Genomic DNA, 24,346 nt, shown 5'->3' with positions numbered 1-24,346 from the left:
AATATCCAAGGAAACTCATTTCATAATTGGTAGGTGTGTAAATATGCTGGAATTTCAGGTTCTTCATTTTGTTAGGAAAAATATAGGAGGAACTTCTCTTTCCCCTGCCAACTGAAATTACAGAGCAAGTCAGCATGCTTAGGTACCAAACACACCTTTTTCTAGGGATAAAGAAAAATAATATATAGAAGGAAAGGTTTTTTGTTTTGTTTTTGAAGCAGGTTGCATTTTATGATATTTCAACTTCATGTTTTTTACTAATATTAAGTGGCTCAATGATTGCAGAATGTTTTATGTACTGTTGTTGCACTGCATAAGATCAGCTCTTGGTAAGCAATGGTATCAAAAGCAATACTGGCTACTATTTATTCTCTGCTTAGGTGGCAATGCAGTAAGTGTTTTACATACTGTATCATATTTAATTTTTATAACAAATCAGTGAGGCTTAACTCAGCTGTCTGAACTGGCCTGGCCAGGCCCATCAGTGGAAGTTCAAAAAGGACATTTAAGGGGGGCCTGCTCCTAAGTCAATGTCATTTCCCAGGTTTGCACAGGTTGTGGCTTTTTAGAGGATCTGAGAAATGACCAAATTATCAGCTTCAGCAATACAGGAACAAACTGTAATAGGACTGATGTGGGACATGCTGATTAAGAGAATAATTTCCTTAATAATGGTAGTTACCGTTAATGGGATATGTACATTTTCTTTCTCCAAAAGATTTCAAAATTATTTTGAATACTTTTTCTTCTGAAGCTACTTTTGAATACTTTTTCATAAAGCTACTGAGATAACAGGGCATATCCCAGAAAGACTGATTTCATTTTGTTTTTCTAGTAGATTATCAGCTGTTTTCCAATATCTGTCTTTACTAGCACAAGCAGTATGGTTTACATTAATAGATGAGGAAAATGGGGATTTTGAAAAGATAAAGCTGAAAAGTTGGTGGCATATTAAAATTAGAACTAAAAACTCCATCATCAAAGTTTTCTTTTTCTACATATTACGCTCTTTCTATTAAAAAGTATTTTTCTGTAGCTTTAAATAAGTAAAAGGCCATATTACTGACCTATTAAAAAAGTAACGTGAACATTCTGATTTTCTACCATGGAATAATTAATAGGTGAATGAAATTGAAAAGTGCTTGATTTGATGACTGCCGAACATCAAATAACAATGCACAGTTAATTTGAACAACTTCCAGTGAGAATTAGCTTTCTGCTGGCCTTTGTTGTGTTCTGGTGCCCCATTGTTTATAATTACACATGTACACTGCGATAGTGCAGTCGTTAAATTAGAAATTGAACTTCTTTGACAACTGCAGTGAAACTTGACAAAAGATGAATGTGATTTTTTTTTGTTTGTTTCCCTTCTTCTTTCACTTATTTAAACATGTATTAATTAACTTGTTCTGGCAAGTGTTTAGTAAACACTGAGCAAGGGCATTTCTTTAGTGGTATAATTAAAATTCCCTTTTAAAATGTTTTGCATGATATTTTATGCACAATTTGACTCCAGTAAACAGAGGTTCTAATTAAAGTTTGTAAGTGAAGGCCATCAGAATTGATAAAACATCCAGCAACCCATTCAAGCACATTGTCTTCCTGTCTAGTTCAAGTCTAGTGTGATGGTCAGTTAACATTAGCCTGAATGAGTTAAGATGTCCGCAACTTCACAGGCCCCCTTCTACTTTAGTTAATCTCAGGGAATAAACCTTTAAATGTTGCAGTACCTCTTGAAGTTGTTATACAATATTTATTCAATTAAATTTCTTCAAAGATACTACACCAGGATATTATGAGAAGGATCTAATTTAGGTTATGGATACTCTGAAAATAAAGTGTTGCATAAAACACACTGAATGAATGAAGCCATCCAAATAGCAAGTAGGGCTTCAATTATTTTTTCCCATTAACAACTTGGTGTAAAAGGTTACACCTCTGTAAACAGTACTGTCCTTCTGGGTGAGAATAGCCACTGTAGCTTTTCAATGTTAACAGGTAAATGTCCAAAGCACATCCTCCCTTTTTTGCCATATTTCTCTGTGTGTGTCCGGGGAGTGGGGTTGGTGAGGAAGGTGAAGAGAAATGGAAAAGAATTCATTTTGCCTGTAACGCAATAATTGACCTGAAGTGAGAGATATTTTAAGAGAAGCTTTAAACTCCCAGTCTTTAAATTATTCATACTCTTTTTTCCTTTTAGTGATGCTGTAAACAACTCCAGAAAGCAAAGCTTTAAGTGCAAGAATTGTTGGTAATTAATAAGTGATTTACTGGCTCTCAGGATCACTCATGTCTCTAATGATCTGTTTTTAATTCATGGGGGTTAAAACAGATTCTGCCCGATCACTTCCTTCAGACCTCCGGGTACTGTACCTGAGCCAGCTAGGGGTGAGAGCAGAAAGTTATTCCCTCTGGCTCTGAACTGTAGAATTGGAGCTTGCTCTCCAGAGGTAACAACCACTTCTGCTTTTGTAAAAGAAAAGCAAAATAGAATGTAACCCTGACTCCAGCGAGGAATGCTGGGTTTACTTAGCAAGCCCACTAAGCTTTCAAACTAAGCTACCTTTTCAGCCTGGCTTTTTTTTTTTTTTTTTTTTTTTTGGTGATAAAAGTGAGATTTTGGTGTCTAACACTCCTTCGTTATTGTTGTTGTTTTCTTAATTTCTTTGAAGTTTGAAAGAGAAAGAGAAATGCTATTTATCAGGTGCTGCCCCTTAAGACCCTAAAACTGTACTATTCCCAATTTGAAGATGAGGAAATTGAAGCACAGAATATCAAGCCACTTGCCCACTTCTCAAGACTAATAAGTATTGATGCTGGGATACATGTGGGTGAACTGGCTCAGAGTGTGCTTCTAACCACAGGGCTGTTCTATCCGTGGATATCAGCACACCAGCCCCAATGTCACACATGAGAAACAAAAGCTCAGAGAGGTGGAAGAGCTTGCCTGAGATAAGTAACACGGGGAGTAAGAGAGAGAAGGACAGTGAGGACTAACACCCAGCAGCGCTTCTAAATACCACTGTTGTGGGAATTCCCTGGCGGTCCAGTGGTTAGAACTCTGCATTCTCACTGCCAAGGGCCTGGGTTCAATCCCTGGTCGGGGAACTAAGATCCTGCATGCTGCACAGCACGGCCAAACAGATATCACTGTGGTAACTTTTGACAGTCGTATTGCTTGTGTTTATCCTACATATCCATGCCTTCTCAAACCAAACATTCAAGATGACTTGGAACTCTTCTTAATGATTCAGAATCATTATCATGACTATTCATGTGCTGGATTTCCTCAAGTGCTGTGAGGTTTTTGTATGTCCACGCTTACAGTCATTAGTCCTATCATCAATTCAGGCGTTGAGTCATTCTTACATTCAGTCGCTCATGCATTCATCCACGCATCCACTTATTTTACAAATGTTTATCTGGTGTCACTATGTGCAGACTGTTCTCAGCATAGGAGCACAGAGTGTCGCCTATCCACCAGGGCCAGCTCCTTACCTGTCCCCTCTGTCTTTAGTTTTCTGTCTGTCTTTTGAAGCCTTTCTCTGGGCTTTTCAGCCACCCTCTCCTACTAATGGGACTCCAGCCTCCAGCACTCCTTACACTGTCTCTTTAATTTGCTGGGGATTTAGAAACCTGATGATAAATTTGTTCAAATTTTGTCTGAAATGAGAGTAAATAAAACCTAGATGCTGTTTCCATGAGCGAAATACAAATGAGACAGTGAATGTTATGGTTAAGAAGGAGGCTCTAGATTAGCTAGGTTTGGTCCAAGTTCCGCCAACCACTAGCTGTGCACCCTTGCGCAAAGCGTCCGGTCCCTCCAAGCCTGTGTTTCTTGTGTCTGGAGTAAAGGATAAGGGTGGTGGTCTCCATTTCAAAGAATTGTTGTTTAAGACTACATGTTTACAGAGCATTTATCCCATTGTATGGCACAAAGCAAACTTTGTTTGCTGTTCTTATTTAGCTTATACATTTTGTGACAACTATTTTTACCTCTCAGAGACCTGTGTTGTGGTTATACGTTTAGGGGAGTTGTGAAGATTCAGTTGTAAGGTTGCAGCTATAATGAGCTCTTATCATGGACAGCAGCCTGCCCTGTGACTCCTCAGAGTGAGTTCAGAGCAAGGACTCCAGAGTCTGATGCCAGGGCTGGAGTCTGGCTTCATCATGTACCCATTACCTGACCGTAGACAAGTTACTCGATCTCTGTAAGTTTCAGTTTCTCATCTGCAGAAATTGTAAGAATATTATCCACCACACAGATTGTCATCAGAATTAAATGAAGACGTATTTGTGATGTGCTCAGCACAGTGCCTAGCGCATAGTAAGTTCAGGAATAGAGCACAGCAAATTTAACTATTATTATGAGCTAGACTTCATATAATGGACAAAGGCTTAGATATTATATCAGCAAGAACAAATACAACATCTCCACTCCTCATAGCACTTTCATGAGTATGAGCCTTTAAAAAGCATCTGTGACGTGCCAGTCATTTCACAATGACTTAATGGTAAACCCAACCATGTGACTCCTTTTGCAGTTTAATAAAGTTAAATCTGTTTCGAACTCCTCACCCCCGCTACGGTACCCTTGTAGCTCCCAGCCAATACACTCGGGCTGCCTTTTCATTGAGCTATTGGAAGAAGACCAAACTCACTGAAATCATTCACACTAATGTGCAAGTGGGTTTTGACATCTTGCAGTCTTATTCAGGCGTCGTTGTCTTAAATGGCTATGCATCCGAAAGAAGTAAAGCTGCCAGAGAGCCTAATGTACAAGCAGGGAGTAATATGAAACCAAGTCTTTCATAGATTTCTGCAACCTAAACATATAGTTTGCTACAGAGATGTTTAAAACTCATGCCATGAATAGCTAGTTAAAGGCATAAAATGCTTTCTCTTCTCCTTTGTTCACACAAGTCAAAGAGAGCAACCACAAGCCCAATGGCCCTGTGGAGCCAGGCAGTAAGGGAATGAAGCAAGCAGGTTTCATAACTGATAAAGGAATAAAGCAAGCAGGTTTAAGAGAACTGCAGAGAATGTGAGATGGCAAAAGACAACTGAATGGCAATTGAACACACAGTGGGCAGGCATCCATAAGGATCATGGGGGAGCGCTAGCACCGATTCAGGAGGCAGCTCCCTCCACTCCAGAAATGAAGATGTCACCAGAGCTTCTGTGGCTTCAAGTTAATCCAGAAATAGGCATGCATTGATCTTTAAAGATGACTGACTGACTGAAGTTTCTCAATTGTGAAAGGCAAAATAAGAAATGTGCAGGAGGCAAAGTGTATCCTCTGCTAAGATATTCTTTGACAACTTAGGTAGTTGTGACCATCTTACTAGCTAAGACCTCACATAGATTCTCATTCATTTTATCCTCACAACCATCCTACAAGGTAGGCACTATTAATATCATTCCACTTTATAGATAAAAAAAATTGAGACACACATTGGTCCCCTATTTGCCCAGCCAGTGTTGGGTGGGGCTGAGCTTCTACCCTAGACATGTGACGTGCCAGAGTCTGTTCTTAACCATACTCTGATACTTCTTCTCACAATAAAATAGTTTGAACTCCCCCCAAAAAAAATGTGGAAAAAGAACTGTGTCTTTTTGATTCAAGTTTTGGGGTTTTTTGTTCCCAAGTGAGTATTTCAAGCCAACAAATATTCCTTGAGCCTCAACTATGTATAAAACGCCCTTTTATGTGCTGTAACACATTTGATTTTATCTTCATTAATGCAATGTCTGGAATATGATTTTAGAACAAGGGTAATACTGTTGAAATAGGTTCATCTGGAAACACATCAGTTTGCAAACAGACTGGCATATTATCCACAAATATAAACATTTAGAAAAAATTCGGGCATCATTCGATGACTGTTGCCATAATGATTCATTGGCACAAGAGGAATGCTACGTGATGAAAGATGCCAAGGCTGTTTGACACATTTCAGTGGAGTTCATTACACACACGAAACGGAACCAATTTTACTCAACAGTGACTTTGACATTTACAGAAAAATGAAATGGAGGCTTCGAAATGAAGACTTCATGTGAAATCTCTACCAGAAATTTTAAATTGGTTCTATCCTTATGTCACCACTTCTAGAAGATCAGCCATGTACTATAGACTTACTTTTATTCACAGCAGGCGGCAACCTATTCAAAACAAAGTTCCTTGGGTGATCAGAAAATCAATCGTGAACAAACTTAATTGGCTGTAAAACTCTTCTCTTAGAATAAAGAACGTATATATATTTTTAAAGATTTACTTGTAGGAAGACCTGTCCGTTTGGCTTCACTCTGTTTAATTCATCCTGATATCACAGTCCTGCTTCTTTGATTTGCGGGTTTTAATGGAGTAAATACCATCCTTGTCCCCACTGCACCCAAAGATAGTGTGAGAATGGAGAGGTTTCAGGCTCTCAAGAGTTGGAATACAATAGGGTCAGGAGAAATGTTAAATAGTTGTAAATAACCAGCTCTCTTCTACTTCACTGACCATAGAATGTGAGAAGATGTACCAAAAATTCGGAATGGACTTATGTTACATATGCTAAAAGCATTACTAATGGGTTATGCCAATGGGTTAGGATGACTTATGGGTAGATGAGATTCTGTGAGCAGCATTATGCAAAGTGCTATGCTCCAGTATTTCTGTGCAACACCATTTATTTGAAGAAATAATTTCATAACAGATTTTAAAACATTCTCTTACTAGGGTAAATGGTTCAAGTATATTAATAATGTTGCTTTATTGAATGCTTACTTGCTTTCAATGCCAAAGTTAAGGCTCTGCATGCCAAAGAGTGAATGTACTTGGTTTAATTTGTAAGCCTAGATGGCATTATAGTAATATTGCACTGATTAGAATTAATCAAGAACACCAGAACAAATGTATGCTAAGTCTGAATTCTAAAACTTTAAAGTAATTATATTGCTTTTAAATCTGTCTAATATTTACTTGCTTGTCTGTAAATAGTATAATAAAATCAGTATCTCAAAACCAGATAATATAGTTGAGTCATTCAGACTGTTATCAAACATAAGTCACTGAAGAAGCAATTCAATCAATAGAGAAGTTTTCTAATTAGCATATTAATTATTTGCAAATAAAAGGTGATTCCAAAGTACTCCAAGGAACTTGAAGACATTGTAGTTTGTCTTCTCATTCTATATCTCCTATGAAATATTTTTACATTATTAATTTCCAGTGATCTAGTGGAAAAGATTTTGCTAATCAAAGGAAAACTTCAGCACAGCTTCTGCCATTAATTATCACATATTCTAAATTGGTAGACCCTGAATTAATGAGGCCCAGGCTTCTTCTAACTGGCATGCATTAAAATAAAAGCTGGACTTGATTATGTACTCTTGTGAAGATTGAAGTATATATGCATATTGGCTGCCAGACAAATAAATTTTCAAAGTATGTAATTATCAATGTTATGTGGGCTTTGCCCCACTAACCGTAAACATCTTAATTACCTTCTACACATGACTAAGAAAAGGCTTCTGCAAAGATTCAAACTATTGCCTATAAGAAATAGAAATCCACCCCCCCCAAAAAAAAACAGATTCTAGCAAAAAGAAAATAAAAAGTAGAGACTTGGTCTATTAAGTAATCTTTTAACTTCATTGCTAAACTGTCATTGGGCTGTAATTAGGCAGGTCAAGTTTTATTTTTATAGAGTTTTTGATATCTCTAACTCATTTGCTGTTAATGCCATGAGGGGATGGGGGCAAAAAGATACAATATCCACACTGTTTTGTATTCTTTCCATTCCCACTGTCTAATCTTCTGGTTCTTTCCTTCTTGAATAACCATACCTGCTATTTTAAAATTCATTGTCTATGTAGGCCATCACTTTCTTGTCATTTTAGTTTACTTTCCGAGACCTACAGAACGAGCCAGCACATCCGGTTACTACTTGCCATGTGGTTTTCTTGTATTTTTTTGTTTTTTTTCGGTATGCGGGCCTCTCACTGTTGTGGCCTCTCCCGTTGCAGAGCAGAGGCTCCGGATGCGCAGGCTCAGCGTCCATGGCTCACGGGCCCAGCCGCTCCACGGCATGTGGGATCTTCCCGGACCGGGGCACGAACCCGTGTCCCCTGTATCGGCAGGCGGACTCTCAACCACTGTGCCACCAGGGAAGCGGTTTTCTTGTATTTTGACTGCTCAGAAGTCAGCGACTTTCCCACATTTCTCAAAGTTGTGCTATACCAGGCCCTTTCCTTCCTTTCCTTGAACTTACAGCCATTTATCACCTTAAGAATCCAGTTTTTTGCATCTAAGGTCATGTTTGGAATATGGGGGTTTTTTTGCATTTCATATTTTTAGATTAAAATCTAAAATCTGTATATCATTAATTTCAGCTATATCAAATTCTTACCTGATATAATATCAGCATGTTAAATTACAAGAAGACATGTATGTCCAGTCCCATTTTTGCAAGGACACTATTGCTACATTGAAGCTAGGTCTGATTTTTTTTTCACCTGAATAAAGTAAAGATGATTTTCAAAACTTTAACAAAATGGAAAGGGGAAAAAAACACATAGATTGTATGAATGAGTCTGTCCTCCAGTGAACTTTCCTTTTTGCCCGTATTCTTCTTGAGGCAGGCAGTGGGCATAAAGCTTCTGCCTTCTCTGTTTCTATACTGTTACTGTGAAATACAGAATCGAAGTCTACACAAAGGCAAACAATTGGCAAATGGACTAATTCTGATTTTTAAAGTGCTTCTATTCTTTAATTTTAAGAGAATTTGACTTGCTTGGAGATGCCTCTTGAAACATAAAAAAGTATTTAAAGCCTAAGAGGTAACCAAGCTATCTTTTGCAGACTTTTGCAAGCTGCTGTAGATGGATTCTACACTTGCAATGCAAATAATAGTAACAGTAGTAGTAATAATAACAGCTAATACTTATTAATACCTTACTGAGTGCTAGGCACTGTTTTAAGTGCATGCAATGACTCATTTAATCCATATATAACACCCTGTGAGGTAGTTACTGTAATTACCCCCATTTACAGAAGAAGAAACTAAGGTACAGTGAAATCAAGCATTTTCCCCAATTCACAGCAATTTAAACTCAGGCAATCTGTCTCCAACACTGATAATCTTAAGCACTATGCAATCCTGACTATTAAGAAGTACTATATGAGAATTGCTAAGTTATATATTCAACAGTGTAGAGTTTGTTGGAGTTTTTTTAACTATAGAATTTCACAGAGAAATCTATCCCTTTAACACCAAATATGAGTGGATCATGGTAATTTTAGTAATTTTGCATATTGAGTTTTAACAAGGATACACCCTACCAAGTTGGTACAAAAAGAGCTGGGTTACAGCAAAACTACATGTTCTACCATACTTGGAAACTCTGCTTAAATTTGTACCACTTTAAAAGCTTATTACCAGCCAAGCAGAAAAAAATATGAAATACTTGACATTTTGGTATCTGCGATATTAAAAAGAACTAGTATTTAATAGTCAAGTGGCAACAGCTTGTAGAGTTTGCATACAACATCCACAGGGATCGATTTTTCTTTAAAATGGCCTTTAGGAGTCTGCCTTTTAAACAGCTGACACCTCCATTCTCTGCATCCCTCTTTCCTGCCAGCACTGTGGGCCACACACTGAGTGCAGCAGCAGATGTGTAATTCTTCACTGCAGGATTTGTCTACACAAATAATGGAGAGTGTGGGAAATTAAGAAAAATGTAATTTCCACTGAATCAACTTCAGTGTAATATCTACTACTAGAAATGAATAGATGTCTTTAGAGGGCTTTTCTCCATATGGTCTCTCAGTCCCCTTTATGTACCATCCACAAGAAGAGAGAAGAACCGTCATTACCTAATTGATCATCAGTCATTCCACACCTGTACCAAGGCCACATAATGACAAATATAGCTACCTGGCATTTTTCCAGCATGACTAATTGTCACAGTACTAATTCACTCACCTGTGGAAGTTTCAACTTCCCCAGCCTGCTGTCAAGAAGATGCATAATAATGGAATAAAGGTTTAAAAATGCTGAACACTGTGAAATATTACACTTATATTCCAACAGAAAACTTCCACTTAAACATGTGTCGGGTGGCTATAATTATTAATTGCTGAGGTTAAAAAAAAAAAAAAACTGGTCATATATACATTTACCCAGTAGAAAAATAGGACAAAAGGGAACAAATCTTTTCTGACATAGAGGGAAAAAAAAATACTGATCAGATTACCTACAACCTGTTTCTTTATCTGCACTTATTTATTAACTGTACCAGCTTAATTACTACTCTGTTCTACATTACAAAGCCCTTCACTTTTTTATTAATATTATTTAAGAAAATAGGTTTTCTATATCAAATAGTAAGATGAAGGAGTAATCTATTGGATTTTTTTTCAAGAAACATGGGAAAGTTTAGGAAGGAGATATAGGCATGTATTACTTAATTTACATAAGATATTAAACCAAATTGTGACATCTTTGCCAAGCACTCTGGCCCAAGGATTTGTTTCAAATGCTAGGTTGTGTTTTTGAAAATTAGTATTTGTCATGGAAAATTATTACCGTGATTATAATAGCTGACTTTTCTGAAGATCTTGCTGTCGATTGCCCTCACTGTGGTATTGAGGTATATCTGATGTACCTGTGAAAATTACATAGAAACTGTTGGACCAATTTTACTATATATACTTAGTTGCCTATGATACAAGTAAAATTTAGAGAGAAAAGCCCACCAGGATTTCCTAAAGAAATTTGAATAGAATTGTTCATTTTATTCTTTATTCTGTTAAATACAAATTCCATAGGTTGTTCATTAACCCATCCTGTAGTGTTAATTGGGTTGTATGAGGAAAAAAGTTTCCTGGTCAAGTTTGGGAAATACTGGACTAAATGCAGGCTTATCATCATTGCTACAAAATTTCACTTCAGAAACATCAATATGTATAAAAAAGATTTTTTAAGACAAAAATCTTCAAAAAAAAACAACAGAAAAAGAAACCTCGATATGCTAATGAGCATCCTGAAGGGAAGGCATCAGGTCTTTTCCAAGCTTATCTGACCCAGGCTGTTCCATCACAACACATCTCGGAAGCCAAGAGTCTGCAGAACAGGCTTCTGCATCCACATCACAGGTGCTCGATACACTGTAGCGAAATTTCAACATTATCCACTTTCAATTGAATCAAAACTGTCTGTGATATTCTTTCATGAGGATAAATATGCAGATAGAATCAGAAACACAAACTCATTTCTTCTAACCAGATCTCAACCCACATACTCAGAGGTAAAAGAGTAGTGAAATAATCCACTCTGGCATGTTGACCTACAGCAATGCTATTACTTAAAATAGGGTTTTTAAGTGATAGAAAAGGAGAGAGAAAAACAGCAGCTTCCTACTCGGAACACACCTTCCATTTAGCATATCTGAAAGACTGTTTTCCTCATTTCAAAACTGATAGACAATTTATTTTTTGTTGTTTTGCTATTCAAATTTATGTCCTCTTTTTTTCCCAGAGCTTATTTGCTCTAACGCTGAATTTTAAGCACCTCTAAAAATGCTTAATATGTTATTATTCTTTCCAGATATCCTCTGAGAGCCAAGCCAAGAACATTAAGGAAGAGAGGAGGAATGAGGCTGGATACAGTGCAGTGAAAAAAGACACTTCAAGGAGAAGGGTACCCACTACTCAGAGACTGGACTGTGTCATCAAAATGAGAACTTACCGATACTTCTTGCTTCTCTTTTGGGTTGGCCAGCCCTACCCAACTTTCTCAACTCCATTATCTAAGAGGACTAGTGGTTTCCCCGCAAAGAAAAGGACCCTGGAGCTCTCTGGAAACAGCAAAAATGAGCTGAACCGTTCGAAAAGGAGCTGGATGTGGAATCAGTTCTTTCTGCTGGAGGAATACACAGGATCCGATTATCAGTATGTGGGCAAGGTAGGATTCCACTGGGCTTTTTGACATTCTGGTTTTAAAAGCTTGAAGAAGTTACTTCTCATAAATAGATGGGGAAGATGTGAAATATTCCCCCAGTACAGTAAGAATTGTTGCTTATCTGGTAAGACTTTTTTTTTTTCACTTGAGTAGTTTCAGGAAGATTGTAGCGAGAAGCTGAGAAATGTTAGCACTGCAACAAAGAAAGAGAAATGCTTCCGTTGAAAACGAAACACCTACAACCAGCCGCATAGGATTATCATAAATCCTTGAATTTTTACTTTAGCTTGAAAAATGCGGTCCAGCTATTCTATAAAGTAGTATGTATTAAAAATAGGAATAGAGTGATTAAGCTGTAAGGAAAAGAAGTTTCCTTTTTCTCATTGTGAAAGGAAACATTCTGAGCTTTAGTCCTTTGGCCACGTTCAAATTAACTATTTTTTAACTCTGCTACCTACAGTGCCATCCATTCTCTGACCAAATGGAGCCCTTTGTCCTCAAAACCCACCACTGCCTTAGATTTAGTTGTTACTGCTGTTGCTGTTTTGTCTTATCTCCCATAATTGGCAAGAGCCAGGCATTTCAAAACTTATGATTTAATCGTGGCAAGGTTCACAAAAGAGAAAAAATGATTATGTAAAGGTGCTATTTCCAAATATCATCTGACCATTTTATTGACTCCAGAAAGTAAAATGAGGATGTATCGCTTATTACAGCCCTTCCAGATTACTGGAGCTGAGTCAGGGAAACAGCTTAGTTATACTGTCATCATGAGTTTTCACTGAAATTTTATCATCAGCTACATTCCCGTCGCAGAATATCTGCATCCCGCAAATAAGTGAAAAAAGACAGGGACACAGGTTTGTACTTCGTAGGTTCTCTGTTTCAGAACATGGTATTGATAAGAAAAATAATTGTCATACATCCTTTACGTAAACACACTGGGAACAAACATAATAGAGATGATAAAATGTCTTTATGATTACAGCTACAATTTTAGAACATCTATATTTGGATATCACTCAAAAAGCATAAATTTTACAGATTCCAGGGGCTGCATGTTCACACTTCAATCTGTTATCAAATATCCCTGAATAACCCCGTGCCAATATTCTCTTTAAGCATTTACCACAATAAATGAAGGAAAGCCATCCATGGCTTGGGCTGAGGTAACCAGGCATCGTTCCAGTGAAGTGAATTATTAATGTGGAATAAAGGAGGAGAGGAAGTATTCAGTGAAGGGGTGAACATCAACACGGATCCCCAAGGGTCTAACCTTGTATTTGCTATGAAATTCACATACTGTGTGACTGCTGAAGACAGTCCGCTTACTTGTACTTCACCCCATTTCCTCTGTGAAATTTGAATAGCACTACACTGGCAAGGCTAAAAAATTATTGTAAAAAATAACAATAATCTTATCATCTTTAAAGCACTTTCTACAATACAAATAACATTATTGTTATAGAAGATTAAGTTTTTTAAAGTGCTGTATTTAAATAATTGATCCCCCCTTTCTTTTCTTTTTCTTCTCAAATTGTGATGCCATTTTACATAAAAATACATGTATTTTTAAAGAAAGGCCAGGTAGGGCTTCCCTGGTGGCGCAGTGGTTGAGAGTCCACCTGACGATGCAGGGGACACGGGTTCGTGCCCCAGTCTGGGAAGATCCCACGTGCCGCGGAGCGGCTGGGCCCGTGAGCCATGGCCACTGAGCCTGTGCGTCCGGAGCCTGTGCTCCACAACAGGAGAGGCCCACGTACCGCAAAAGGAAAAAAAAAAAAAAAAAAAAAAAGGCCAGATATTTCAAAATACTAGAAGCAACAATGGATAAAACCTCAGAAGAATCAGTTTTTGTTTTGTTTTGTTTTGTTTTTGTTTTGTTTTTTTTTTTGTGGTACGCGGGCCTCTCACTGCTGTGGCCTCTCCCGTTGTGGAGCACAGGCTCCGGACGCGCAGGCTCAGCGGCCATGGCTCACGGGCCCAGCCGCTCCGCGGCATGTGGGATCCTCCCGGACCGGGGCACGAACCCGTGTCCCCTGCATCGGCAGGCGGACTCTCAACCACTGCGCCACCAGGGAAGCCCCAGAAGAATCAGTTTTATGATTATAATTGTGAGAGGTAATATTGCCACGGGGAGAAATTGCAAGCTGTGGAGTCAAGCAGATCTGAGGCTGCATCGCTGTGCTGCCAATTGCCAGTCGTCTGGCCCACGGCAGGCTATTAACCTTTCCAGACTTTACTTTCTTCATCTAGAAAATGCATGGAGCAATGCCTACCTACGGCATGGAGCTGCAGTGTAAAGTGAGACAAGAACTAGTGGCTGGCACGTAGTAGGTGCAGAAAGAAGTTATTCATGAAAACTCCATTGTATACACTCTATTAAATCTGTCTGTAATGCATGGAAGTGGGTTACTGACTTTTATATCATTGAAAAAGTAAAATGATATAACTGACGGATCTCTCAGTGGCTGGCAAATGTAGAGGACTGTGGGAAAACCCCTTCACAATCACAGCTTCAGTTTGATTCGTTGGATTTGGATATTTTATCGGCAGCAAGATAAGTTTCCCTTCCTCATCATTATCTGCCCCTGCTCCACCTCCTTGAAGTTATAACCCATAAAAAATATACACTAGAAAAAAAAAAGTCAAGGGCAATAATTGAAGTTATCGTAGGTGCCAGCATTGCTACATCAGATGTATGTAAGAGGTGTCCCTGAACTATTGATAAGGCATTTTCCTGAATCTGTCTTTGGACTATATGTTCTATCAACAGACAAAGGGATTAGACTACTATTTGTTTTTTACCACAGTTAAACGTAGACAAAAAATAAATATTTAAAAAGAAAAAAAAAGGTTCGTTTCTCATGTGGCAACAGGTTGGTCCACTTTTAAAAGATTTGGAGTAAACAGGTACCTGATGAGATTATCCGAATCCACAAGGTCAAGAAATTTGGGGGAAAAAAAAAAATTAGACTATAGCAGAGGTTCCAAAACTTTCTTGGTTTGCAATGCCTGTAACATCTCGATAATTTTTTCACAATGCCCTTAGGCCAAAAGAAATAATTAGGCCCAAACAACTTAATACGTATTTATGTTGTAACAAATAAGTAACTAAAATAGCAATTAATAGAAAAAATAATATTTTTATTTCACTCTTAAATAACGTTACTTCCTAATGGAATGTGGGCAGGTATTGGACACTGCACAACTTCTCAGATTGGACACCGACCCCTGGTTTCCTTTTCCACATTGATTTTCACACGGTACTTGCTTTTTAACACGGGCACTGTGGGAAACCCATCTTAATAAGTATATGACATCATCGAAAGGAATGTAGCACCACCTGCTGTTGAAACTGTGATCTACTCTGAGCTAGTAATTCGCAAGATGTCTGATAGCTCGTGTTGCTGTATTTCCCTCAAATTTTTAAAATATTTCCTGGTGCTGCAGCGAGTTCCCTGCTGCACACCAGGGTGCCTTGGTGCACACTCTGGGAACCATAGGAATGTGGTTAGATTGGTATATAAAGGTGTACAATGGCTAATAGAACCTTAAATTTTGTCATTAGCCCTACTAAATAATAGCTACTTAGAGCCTATTCTTGAGACCTAAAACTGAAAAGGTTGATCTGTACATGTAACAGAAGCATTAACTAAGGAAAAGTAATATGGTTGAGCAAATACACTTAAAGTAGAAGAAAGAAGTTTTTACATTATAAGCAGCTGTTTATATGTGTGTTCCTTGGTTCCAGTTATTTGGAGGTAAGTCAGTAGGGATGACAGTGACTTCACAATGGGGGAAAATGTGAGAATGGGTGTGGGAGCAAGAGGCTACCTGGTGTAGAAGGAGAAAAAGAAAGTCACATAAGCATCCGAGAAGCAGCAGAAGATGGAGTCTGGAGGCTGGAGTGACAATGAAGTGAATATACAAGATCATGCTTTAAAATTAAAGCACAGGGACTTCCTTGGTGGCACAGTGGTTAAGAATCCGCCTGCCTATGCAGGGGACATGGCTTGAGCCCTGGTCCAGGAAGATCCCACATGCCGTGGAGAAGCTAAGCCCGTGCGCCACAACTACTGAGCCTGCGCTGTAGAGCCCGCAAGCCACAACTACTGAGCCCAAGTGCCACAACTACTGAAGCCCGTGTGCCTAGAGCCCGTGCTCCGCAACAAAAGAAGCCACCGCAATGAGAAGCCCAAGCACTGCAACGAAGAGTAGCCCCCGCTCGCTGCAACTAGAGAAAGCCTGCGCGCAGCAACGAAGACCCAAAAATAGGTTAATCGCCAAAAATAATTAATTAATAATAATTTAAAAATTGAAGCACAAGCAAAGGTAGCAAGACCTTCCTTCTCATACTGTCTTAATGCTTCTCAGCATTGTTCTGTGTCCAGTAAGATTAACACAGAAACATGGACATGGCACAGCTGGGGAGGGATGCACTTGTAAATACAAGTAAGAAAGGCCAGTTACAGGTGAAATATTGACACCCAAACTCTGATTTATGAGACAATTCTCAACACCTCTACATACCTGAAAAGGTGGTGGCAGGCAGAGGTATCAGAATAGAAAGAAGTGGTCTTATATTGGGTAAAAGTTTGTGAGCGTAAGATATAGACGTGGATACGGATACAGATAAGGAAGATGCTATTTTCTGAAACAGGGGTCCCAACCCCTGGGCCACACGGCCTATTAGGAACCGGGCCACACAGCAGGAGGTGAGAGGCGGGCGGGGCGGTGAGGGGGGGCGGGCGCGTGGGGAGCGAAGCTTCACCTGCCGCTCCCCATAGCTCGCCTTTCCGCCTGAACCATCTACCGCCCCCTCCCCCGGCCCACCGCCGTGGAAAAATTGTCTTCCGAGAGACCGGTCCCTGGTGCCAAAAAGGCTGGGGACCCATATTCTAAAATACATAACCATTTGGGGGATCTTTTATGCTGATTTAGCATAAGCGGCATCTGTGTCTGGGAGCTTGTTAGAACTTTAGACTCTTAGGCCCCACCTGAGATCTATTGAATCAGAATCTGCTTTTCAACAAAAGCAGAATTTTAGGTGAATTTTATGCATATTAAAATTTGAGAAGTGCTGCTTTTAACAATATGTACGTTGGTCTGGGTCTCACTTCCCCAGAGATTCTGATTTAGTTGGTTTTTAATTAAGTATTTATGATCCGAATATGTGGCGAAACTTGAGAACCATTGCCCTAGGAGAATATTATTGGCAATAATTATAATTAGATGTGGCAAGCTCAGTGATAAAATGGGCATCCCCAAAGTATTGTTGAAATATAAAGGAGAGGGGCCACCTGGGCTCAGGGGTTCAACAGAGCTTCCTAGAGACAATGATGGTGTTGGGACCACATCTTAAGGGAAGAACAGGTGTTAGCCCATCTGGCAGAGGGAGAATTACCAGTACTTCCCAATTAACTGGTTGCAGAAGCCAAAGGAGAGAATGCAGGAGGTTCAAAAAGTCGGAGATTTCAAGATAGAACAATCAGGATAGTGAGAGTGTCACTGATGCTGGCACAGAAAACAGAAAGAGGTACATGTTTTCTTGTCAAGGGCTAAAGGAAAGAGTATTTGATTTTATGCAGAATCACTTAGATTATCTTTGGCTTTATGTAAGCTGAATAGAAAAATAAGAGGGAAGCATTGTAATTCCACATTTTCAGAAAACCCCATGCCCCTTCTTCCAGCTTTACATAATATAGCAATTCCTTGACAATAGCTGGTATATAGTCTAAGATTAAATTCAATAAGAAAAAAACATAGGTAGATATAGATTAGATTTTGAAGACATGGTTGTTCATTAATATAAGAATGAATATATTTAAAATCTCAAAACTATGCACAATTTTAGGCAAAAGATTCACATATTATCATTAAACAGCCCACAGCAACACTTAATTTCCTTGTCTCCTCCATTTTATCCCTCACAATGTTCTTAATCCTCTCCTTCCACACAATGTATAGGTAAAACTAGTCTCCATTAGAGGCCATTGAAATGCTTCTATTTTTAGCAGCATATCAAGAGATCTGTTTTTGTGGAATTTGATAAACCATATATTTCATAGATATTTTCTGATGTTAGCTTTTTGGAAGTTGGTGATGGTTTCTTATTTTTTTTCAATCTGCAATTTTTTTTTTATTCCTAATATGATTTATCTATGCCTGCCCTCTTGGTTTATTTATTAGTCTTGCTCAAAATCTTCCTATTTTGTCTTTTCTTTTTTTTTTGAAATTTTGAATTTTATTTTCTTTTTTTATACAGGAGGTTCTTATTAGTCATCCATTTTATACATGTTAGTGTATACATGTCAATCCCAATCTCCAATTCATCCCACCACCACCCCCACCCCCCGCTGTTTAACCCCCTTGGTGTCCATACATTTGTTCTCTACATCTGTGTCTCAACTTCTGCCCTGCAAACCGGTTCATCTCTACCATTTTTCTAGGTTCCACATATATCTGTTAATATACAATATTTGTTTTTCTCTTTCTGACTTACTTCACTCCGTAAGTAGATCCATCCACATCTCTACAAATGACCCAATTTCATTCCTTTTTATAGCTGAGTAATATTCCACTGTATATACGTTCCACATTTTCTTTATCCATTCATCTGTCGCTGGACATTTAGGTTGCTTCCATGACCTGGCTATTGTAAATAGTGCTGCAATGAACATTGGAGTACATGAGTCTTTTTGAATTATGGTTTTCTCTGGGTATATGCCCAGTAGGGGGATTGTTGGGTCATATGGTAGTTCTATTTTTACTTTTTTAAGGAAACTCCATACTGTTCTCCATAGTGGCTGTATCAACTTACGTTCCCACCAACAGTACAAGAGGGTTCCCTTTTCTCCGCACCCTCTCCAGCATTTGTTGTTTGTAGATTTTCTGATGATGCCCATTCTAACTGGTGTGAGGTGATACGGCATTGTAGTTTTGATTTGCATTTCTCTAATAATTAGTGATGTTGAGCAGCTTTTCATGTGCTTCTTGGCCATCTGTATGTCTTCTTTGGAGAAATGTCTATTTAGGTCTTCTGCGCATTTTTGGATTGGGTTGTTTGTTTTTTTAATATTGAGCTGCATGAGCTGTTTATATATTTTGGAGATTAATCCTTTGTTGATTCGTTTGCAAATATGTTCTCCCATTCTGAGGGTTGTCTTTTCATCTTGTTTATAGTTTCCTTTGCTTTGCAAAAGCTTTTAAGTTTCATTAGGTCCCATTTGTTTATTTTTGTTTTTATTCCCATTACTCTAGGAAGTGGATCAAAAAAGATCTTGCTGTCATTTATGTCAAACAGTGTTCTTCCCATGTTTTCCTCTAAGAGTTTTATAGTGTCCGGTTTTACATTTAGGTCTGTAATCCATTTTGAGTTTATTTTTGTGTATGGTGTTAGGGAGTGTTCTAATTTCATTCTTTTACATGTAGCTGTCTGGTTTTCCCAGCACCACTTATTGAAGAGACTGTCTTTTCTCCATTGTATATCCTTGCCTCCTTTGTCACAGATTAGTTGACCATATGTGCGTGGGTTTATCTCTGGGCTTTCTGTCTTGTTCCATTGATATATATTTCTGTTTTTGTGCCAGTACCATATTGTTTTGATTACCGTAGCTTTGTAGTATAGTCTGAAGTCAAGGAGTCTGATTCCTCCAGCTCCATTTTTTTCCCTCAAAACTGCTTTGGCTATTCGGGGTCTTTTGTGTCTCCATACAAATTTTAAGATTTTTTTGTTCTAGTTCTGTAAAAAATGCCATTGGTAGTTTGATAGGGATTGCATTGCATTTGTAGATTGCTTTGAGTAGTATAGTCATTTTCACAATATTGATTCTTCCACTCCAAGAACATAGTATATCTCTCCATGTGTTGGTATCATCTTTAATTTCTTTCATCAATGTCTTGTAGTTTTCTGCATACAGGTATTTTGTCTCCCTAGATAGGTTTATTCCTAGGTATTTTATTCTTTTCGTTGCAATGGTAAATAGGAGAGTTTCCTTAATTTCTCTTCCAGATTTTTCATCATTAGTGTATAGGAATGCAAGAGATTTCTATGCATTGATTTTGTATCCTGCAACTTTACCCAATTCATTGATTAGCTCTAGTAGTTTTCTGGTGGCATCTTTAGGATTCTCTATGTATAGTAACATGTCATCTGCAAACATTGACAGTTTTACTTCTTCTTTTCCAATTTGGATTCCTTTTATTTCTTTTTCTTCTCTGACTGCCGTGGCTAGGACTTCCAAAACTATGTTGAACAATAGTGGTGAGAGTGGACATCATTGTCTTGTTCCTGATCTTAGAGGAAATGGTTTCAGTTTTTCACCATTGAGAATGATGTTTGCTGTGGGTTTGTCATATATGGCCTTTATTATGTTGAGGTAGGTTCCCTCTATGCCCACTTTCTGGAGAGTTTTTATCATAAACGGGTGTTGAATTTTGTCAAAAGCTTTTTCTGCATCTATTGAGATGATCATATGGTTTTTATTCTCCAATTTGTTAATATGGTGTATCACATTGACTGATTTGCGTATGTTGAAGAATCCTTGCATTCCTGGGATATATCCCACTTGATCATAGTGTATGATCATTTTAATGTGTTGTTGGTTTTTGTTTGCTAGTATTTTATTGAGGATTTTTGCATCTATATTCATCAGTGATATTGGGCTGTAATTTTCTTTTTTTGTAGTATCTTTGTCTGGTTTTGGAACAGGGTGATGGTGGCCTCATAGAATGAGTTAGGGAGTGTTCCCTCCTCTGCAATTTTTTGGAAGAGTTTGAGAATCATGGGTGTTAGCTCTTCTCTAAATATTTGATTGAATTCACCTGTGAAGCCATCTGGTCCTGGGTTTTTGTTTGTTGGAAGATTTTTAATCACAGTTTCAATTTCATTGTTCTGTTCATATTTTCTATTTCTTCCTGATTCAGTCTTGGAAGGTTATACCTTTATAAGAATTTTTCCGTTTCTTGCAGGTTGTCCATTTTATTGGCATAGAGTGGCTTGTAGTAGTCTCCTAGTATGCTTTGTATTTCTGCGGTGTCTGTTGTAACTTCTTTTTCATTTCTAATTTTATTGATTTGAGTCCTCTCCCTCTTTTTCTTGATGAGTCTGCCTAATTGTTTATCAATTTTGTTTATCTTCTCAAAGAACCAGCTTTTAGTTTTATTGATCTTTGCTATCATTTTCTTTGTTTCTGTTTCATTTATTTCTGCTCTGATCTTTATGATTTCTTTCCTTCTGCTAACTTTGAATTTTGTTTGTTCTTCTTTCTCTAGTTCCTTTAGATGTAACGTTAGATTATTTGAGTTTTTCTTGTTTCTTGAGGTAGGCTTGTATAGGTATATACTTCCCTCTTAGAACTGCTTTTGCTGCATCCCATAGGTTTTGGATTGTCGTGTTTTCATTGTCATTTGTCTCTAGGTATTTTTTGATTTCCTCTTTGATTTCTTCAGTGATCTCTTGGTTATTTAGTAACGTTTAGCCACCATGTGTTTTTGTTTTTTAAGTTTTTTTCCTTATAATTGATTTCTAATCTCATAGCGTTGTGGTCAGAAAAGATGCTTGATATGATTTCAATTTTCTTAAACGTACTGAGGCTTGATTTTTGACCCACGATGTGATCTATCCTAGAGAATGTTCTGTGCACACTTGAGAAGAAAGTGTAATCTGCTGTTTTTGGATGGAATGTCCTATAAATATCAATTAAATCTATCAGGTCTATTGTGTCATTTAAAGCTTGTGTTTCCTTATTAATTTTCTGTTTGGATGATCTGTCCATTGGTGTAAGTGAGGTGTTAAAGTCCCCTACTATTATTGTGTTACTGTCGATTTCCTCTTTTATAGCTGTTAGCAGTTGTCTTATGTACTGAGGTGCTCCTATGTTGGGTGCATATATATTTATAATTGTTATATCTTCTTCTTGGATTGATCCCTTGATCATTATGTAGTGTCCTTCCTTGTCTCTTGTAACATTCTTTATTTTAAAGTCTGTTTTAACCGATATGAGTATTGCTACTCCAGCTTTCTTTGGATTTCCATTTGCATGGAATATCTTTTTCCATCCCCTCACTTTCAGTCCGTATGTGTCTCTAGGTCTGAAGTGGGTCTCTTGTAGACAGCATAAATATGGGTCTTGTTTTTGTATCCATTCAGCAAGCTGTGTCCTTTGGTTGGAGCATTTAATCCATTCACGTTTAAGGTAATTATCAATATGTATGTTCCTATGACCGTTTTCTTAATTGTTTTGGGTTTGTTTTTGTAGGTCCTTTTCTTCTCTTGTGTTTCCCACTTAGAGAAGTTCCTTTACCATTTGTTGTAGAGCTGGTTTGGTGGTGCTGAATTCTCTTAGCTTTTGCTTGTCTGTAAAGCTTTTGATTTCTCCATCGAATCTGAACGAGATCCTTGTTGGGTAGAGTAATCTTGGTTTTAGTTTCTTCCTTTTCATCACTTTAAATATATCATGCCACTCCCTTCTGGCTTTTAGAGTTTCTGCTGAGAAATCAGCTGTTATCTTTATGGGAGTTTCCTTGTATGTTATTTGTCATTTTTTCCTTGCTGCTTTCAATAATTTTTCTTTGTCTTTAATTTTTGCCAATTTGATTACTATGTGTCTTGGCGTGTTTCTCCTTGGGTTTATCCTGTATGGGACTCTCTGCACTTCCTGGACTTGGGTGGCTATTTCCTTTCCCATGTTAGGGAAGTTTTTGACTGTAATCTCTTCAAATATTTTCTCTGGTCCTTTCTCTCTCCCTTCTCCTTCTGGGACCCCCTATAATGCAAATGTTGTGTTTAATGTTGTCCCAGAGGTCTCTTAGGCTGTGTTAATTTCTTTTCATTCTTTTCTCTTTATTCTGTTCCACAGCAGTGAATTCCACCATTCTGTCTTCAAGGTCACTCATCCGTTCTTCTGCCTCAGTTATTCTGCTATTGATTCCTTCTAGTGTAGTTTTCATTTCAGTTATTGTATTGTTCATCTGTTTGTTTGTTCTTTAATTCTTCTAGGTCTTTGTTAAACATTTCTTGCATCTTCTCGAGCTTTGCCTCCATTCTTTTCCCGAGGTCCTGGATCATCTTCACTATCATTATTCTGAATTCTTTTTCTGGAAGGTTGCCTGTCTCCACTTCATTTAGTTGTTTTTCTGGGGTTTTATCTTGTTCCTTCATCTGGTACATAGCCCTCTGCCTTTTCATCTTGTCTATCTTTCTGTGAATGTGGTTTTTGTTCCACAGGTTGCAGGATTATAGTTCTTCTTGCTTTTCCTGTCTTCTTGCTTTTGTAGTTCTTCTTGCTTCTGTTCTTCTTACTGCTGCTCTCTTCCCTCTGGTGGATGAGGCTATCTAAGAGGCTTGTGCAAGTTTCCTGATGGGAGGGACTGGTGGTGTGTAGAGCTGGCTTTGCTCTGGTGGGCAGAGCTCAATAAAACTTTAATCCGCTTGTCTGCTGATGGTTGGGGCTGGGTTCCCTCCCTGTTGGTTGTTTGGCCTGAGGCAACCCAACACTGGAGCCTACCCGGCTCTTTGGTGGGGCTAATGGTAGACTCTGGGAGGGCTTACCTCCAGGAGTACTTCCCAGAACTTCTGCTGCCAGTGCCCTTGTCTTCACGGTGAGACACAGCCACCTCCTGCCTCTGCAGGAGACCCTCCAACACTAACAGGTATGTCTGGTTCAGTCTCCTATGGGGTCACTGCTCCTTCCCCTGGGTCCTGATGCACACTCTACTTTTTGTGTGCCCTCCAAGAGTGGAGTTTCTGTTTCCCCCAGTCCTGTTGAAGTCCTGCAATCAAATCCCACTAGCCTTCAAAGTCTGATTCTCTAGGAATTCCTCCTCCCGTTGCCAGACCGCCAGGTTGGGAAGCCTGATGTGGGGCTCGGAGCCTTCACTCCAGTGAGTGGACTACTGTGGTATAAGTGTTCTCCAGTTTGTGAGTCACCCACCCAGCAGTTATGGGACTTGATTTTTTTTGTGATTGCGCCCCTCCTACCATCTCATTGTGGCTTCTCCTTTGTCTTTTCATGTGGGGTATCTTTTCTGGTGAGTTCCAGTGTCTTCCTGTCGATGACTGTTCAGCAGTTAGTTGTGATTCCGGTGTTCTCGCAAGAGGGAATGAGAGCACGTCCTTCTACTCCGCCATCTTGGTGATGGTTTTCTTGGGGGAGTTTTTCCAAAAATTGATATGCTGTGCTTTTTTAAATATCCTGAAAATTTGGGTTCCCTTTGATGCTCTAATGTACAGGTCCTCCTAATATGCCTTTCTCTTGAGTCGTTAATGTCTACCCGATTCAATGAGCAACTAGTCATAGGATAATTAGACAGTAATGTTTTAACAGCCCATAAAAATAAAAGTTTTCAGCCATATACACCTTTAAAATTAGGAATGAACAATTATTTGT

At 38.5% G+C, this 24,346-nt stretch overlaps 1 protein-coding gene across 3 annotated transcripts in view; it reads left to right on the top strand.

Annotated features, from left to right (window-relative positions):
• Positions 1-11,618: 11,618 nt before the first annotated feature.
• CDH6 (cadherin 6) overlaps positions 11,619-24,346 on the top strand; it is a 58,181-nt gene continuing 45,453 nt past the window's right edge. For 2 of the 3 annotated variants that reach the window (XM_060007087.1, XM_060007086.1), the window contains exon 1: positions 11,837-11,957. In XM_060007087.1, the coding sequence (XP_059863070.1) occupies positions 11,895-11,957 (63 nt within the window). In that variant the 5' untranslated portion in view covers positions 11,837-11,894. Of the gene's footprint in view, positions 11,958-24,346 lie in introns of all 3 variants that reach the window. The other variant, XM_060007085.1, reaches the window with a different exon arrangement.

The sequence above is a fragment of the Delphinus delphis genome, chromosome 3 (genome assembly GCF_949987515.2).
Source record: "Delphinus delphis chromosome 3, mDelDel1.2, whole genome shotgun sequence".
Classification (NCBI taxonomy): domain Eukaryota; kingdom Metazoa; phylum Chordata; class Mammalia; order Artiodactyla; family Delphinidae; genus Delphinus; species Delphinus delphis.
The sequence above is the reverse complement of the archived record's forward strand: the minus strand, read 5'-3'. Positions and strand labels throughout refer to the sequence as shown.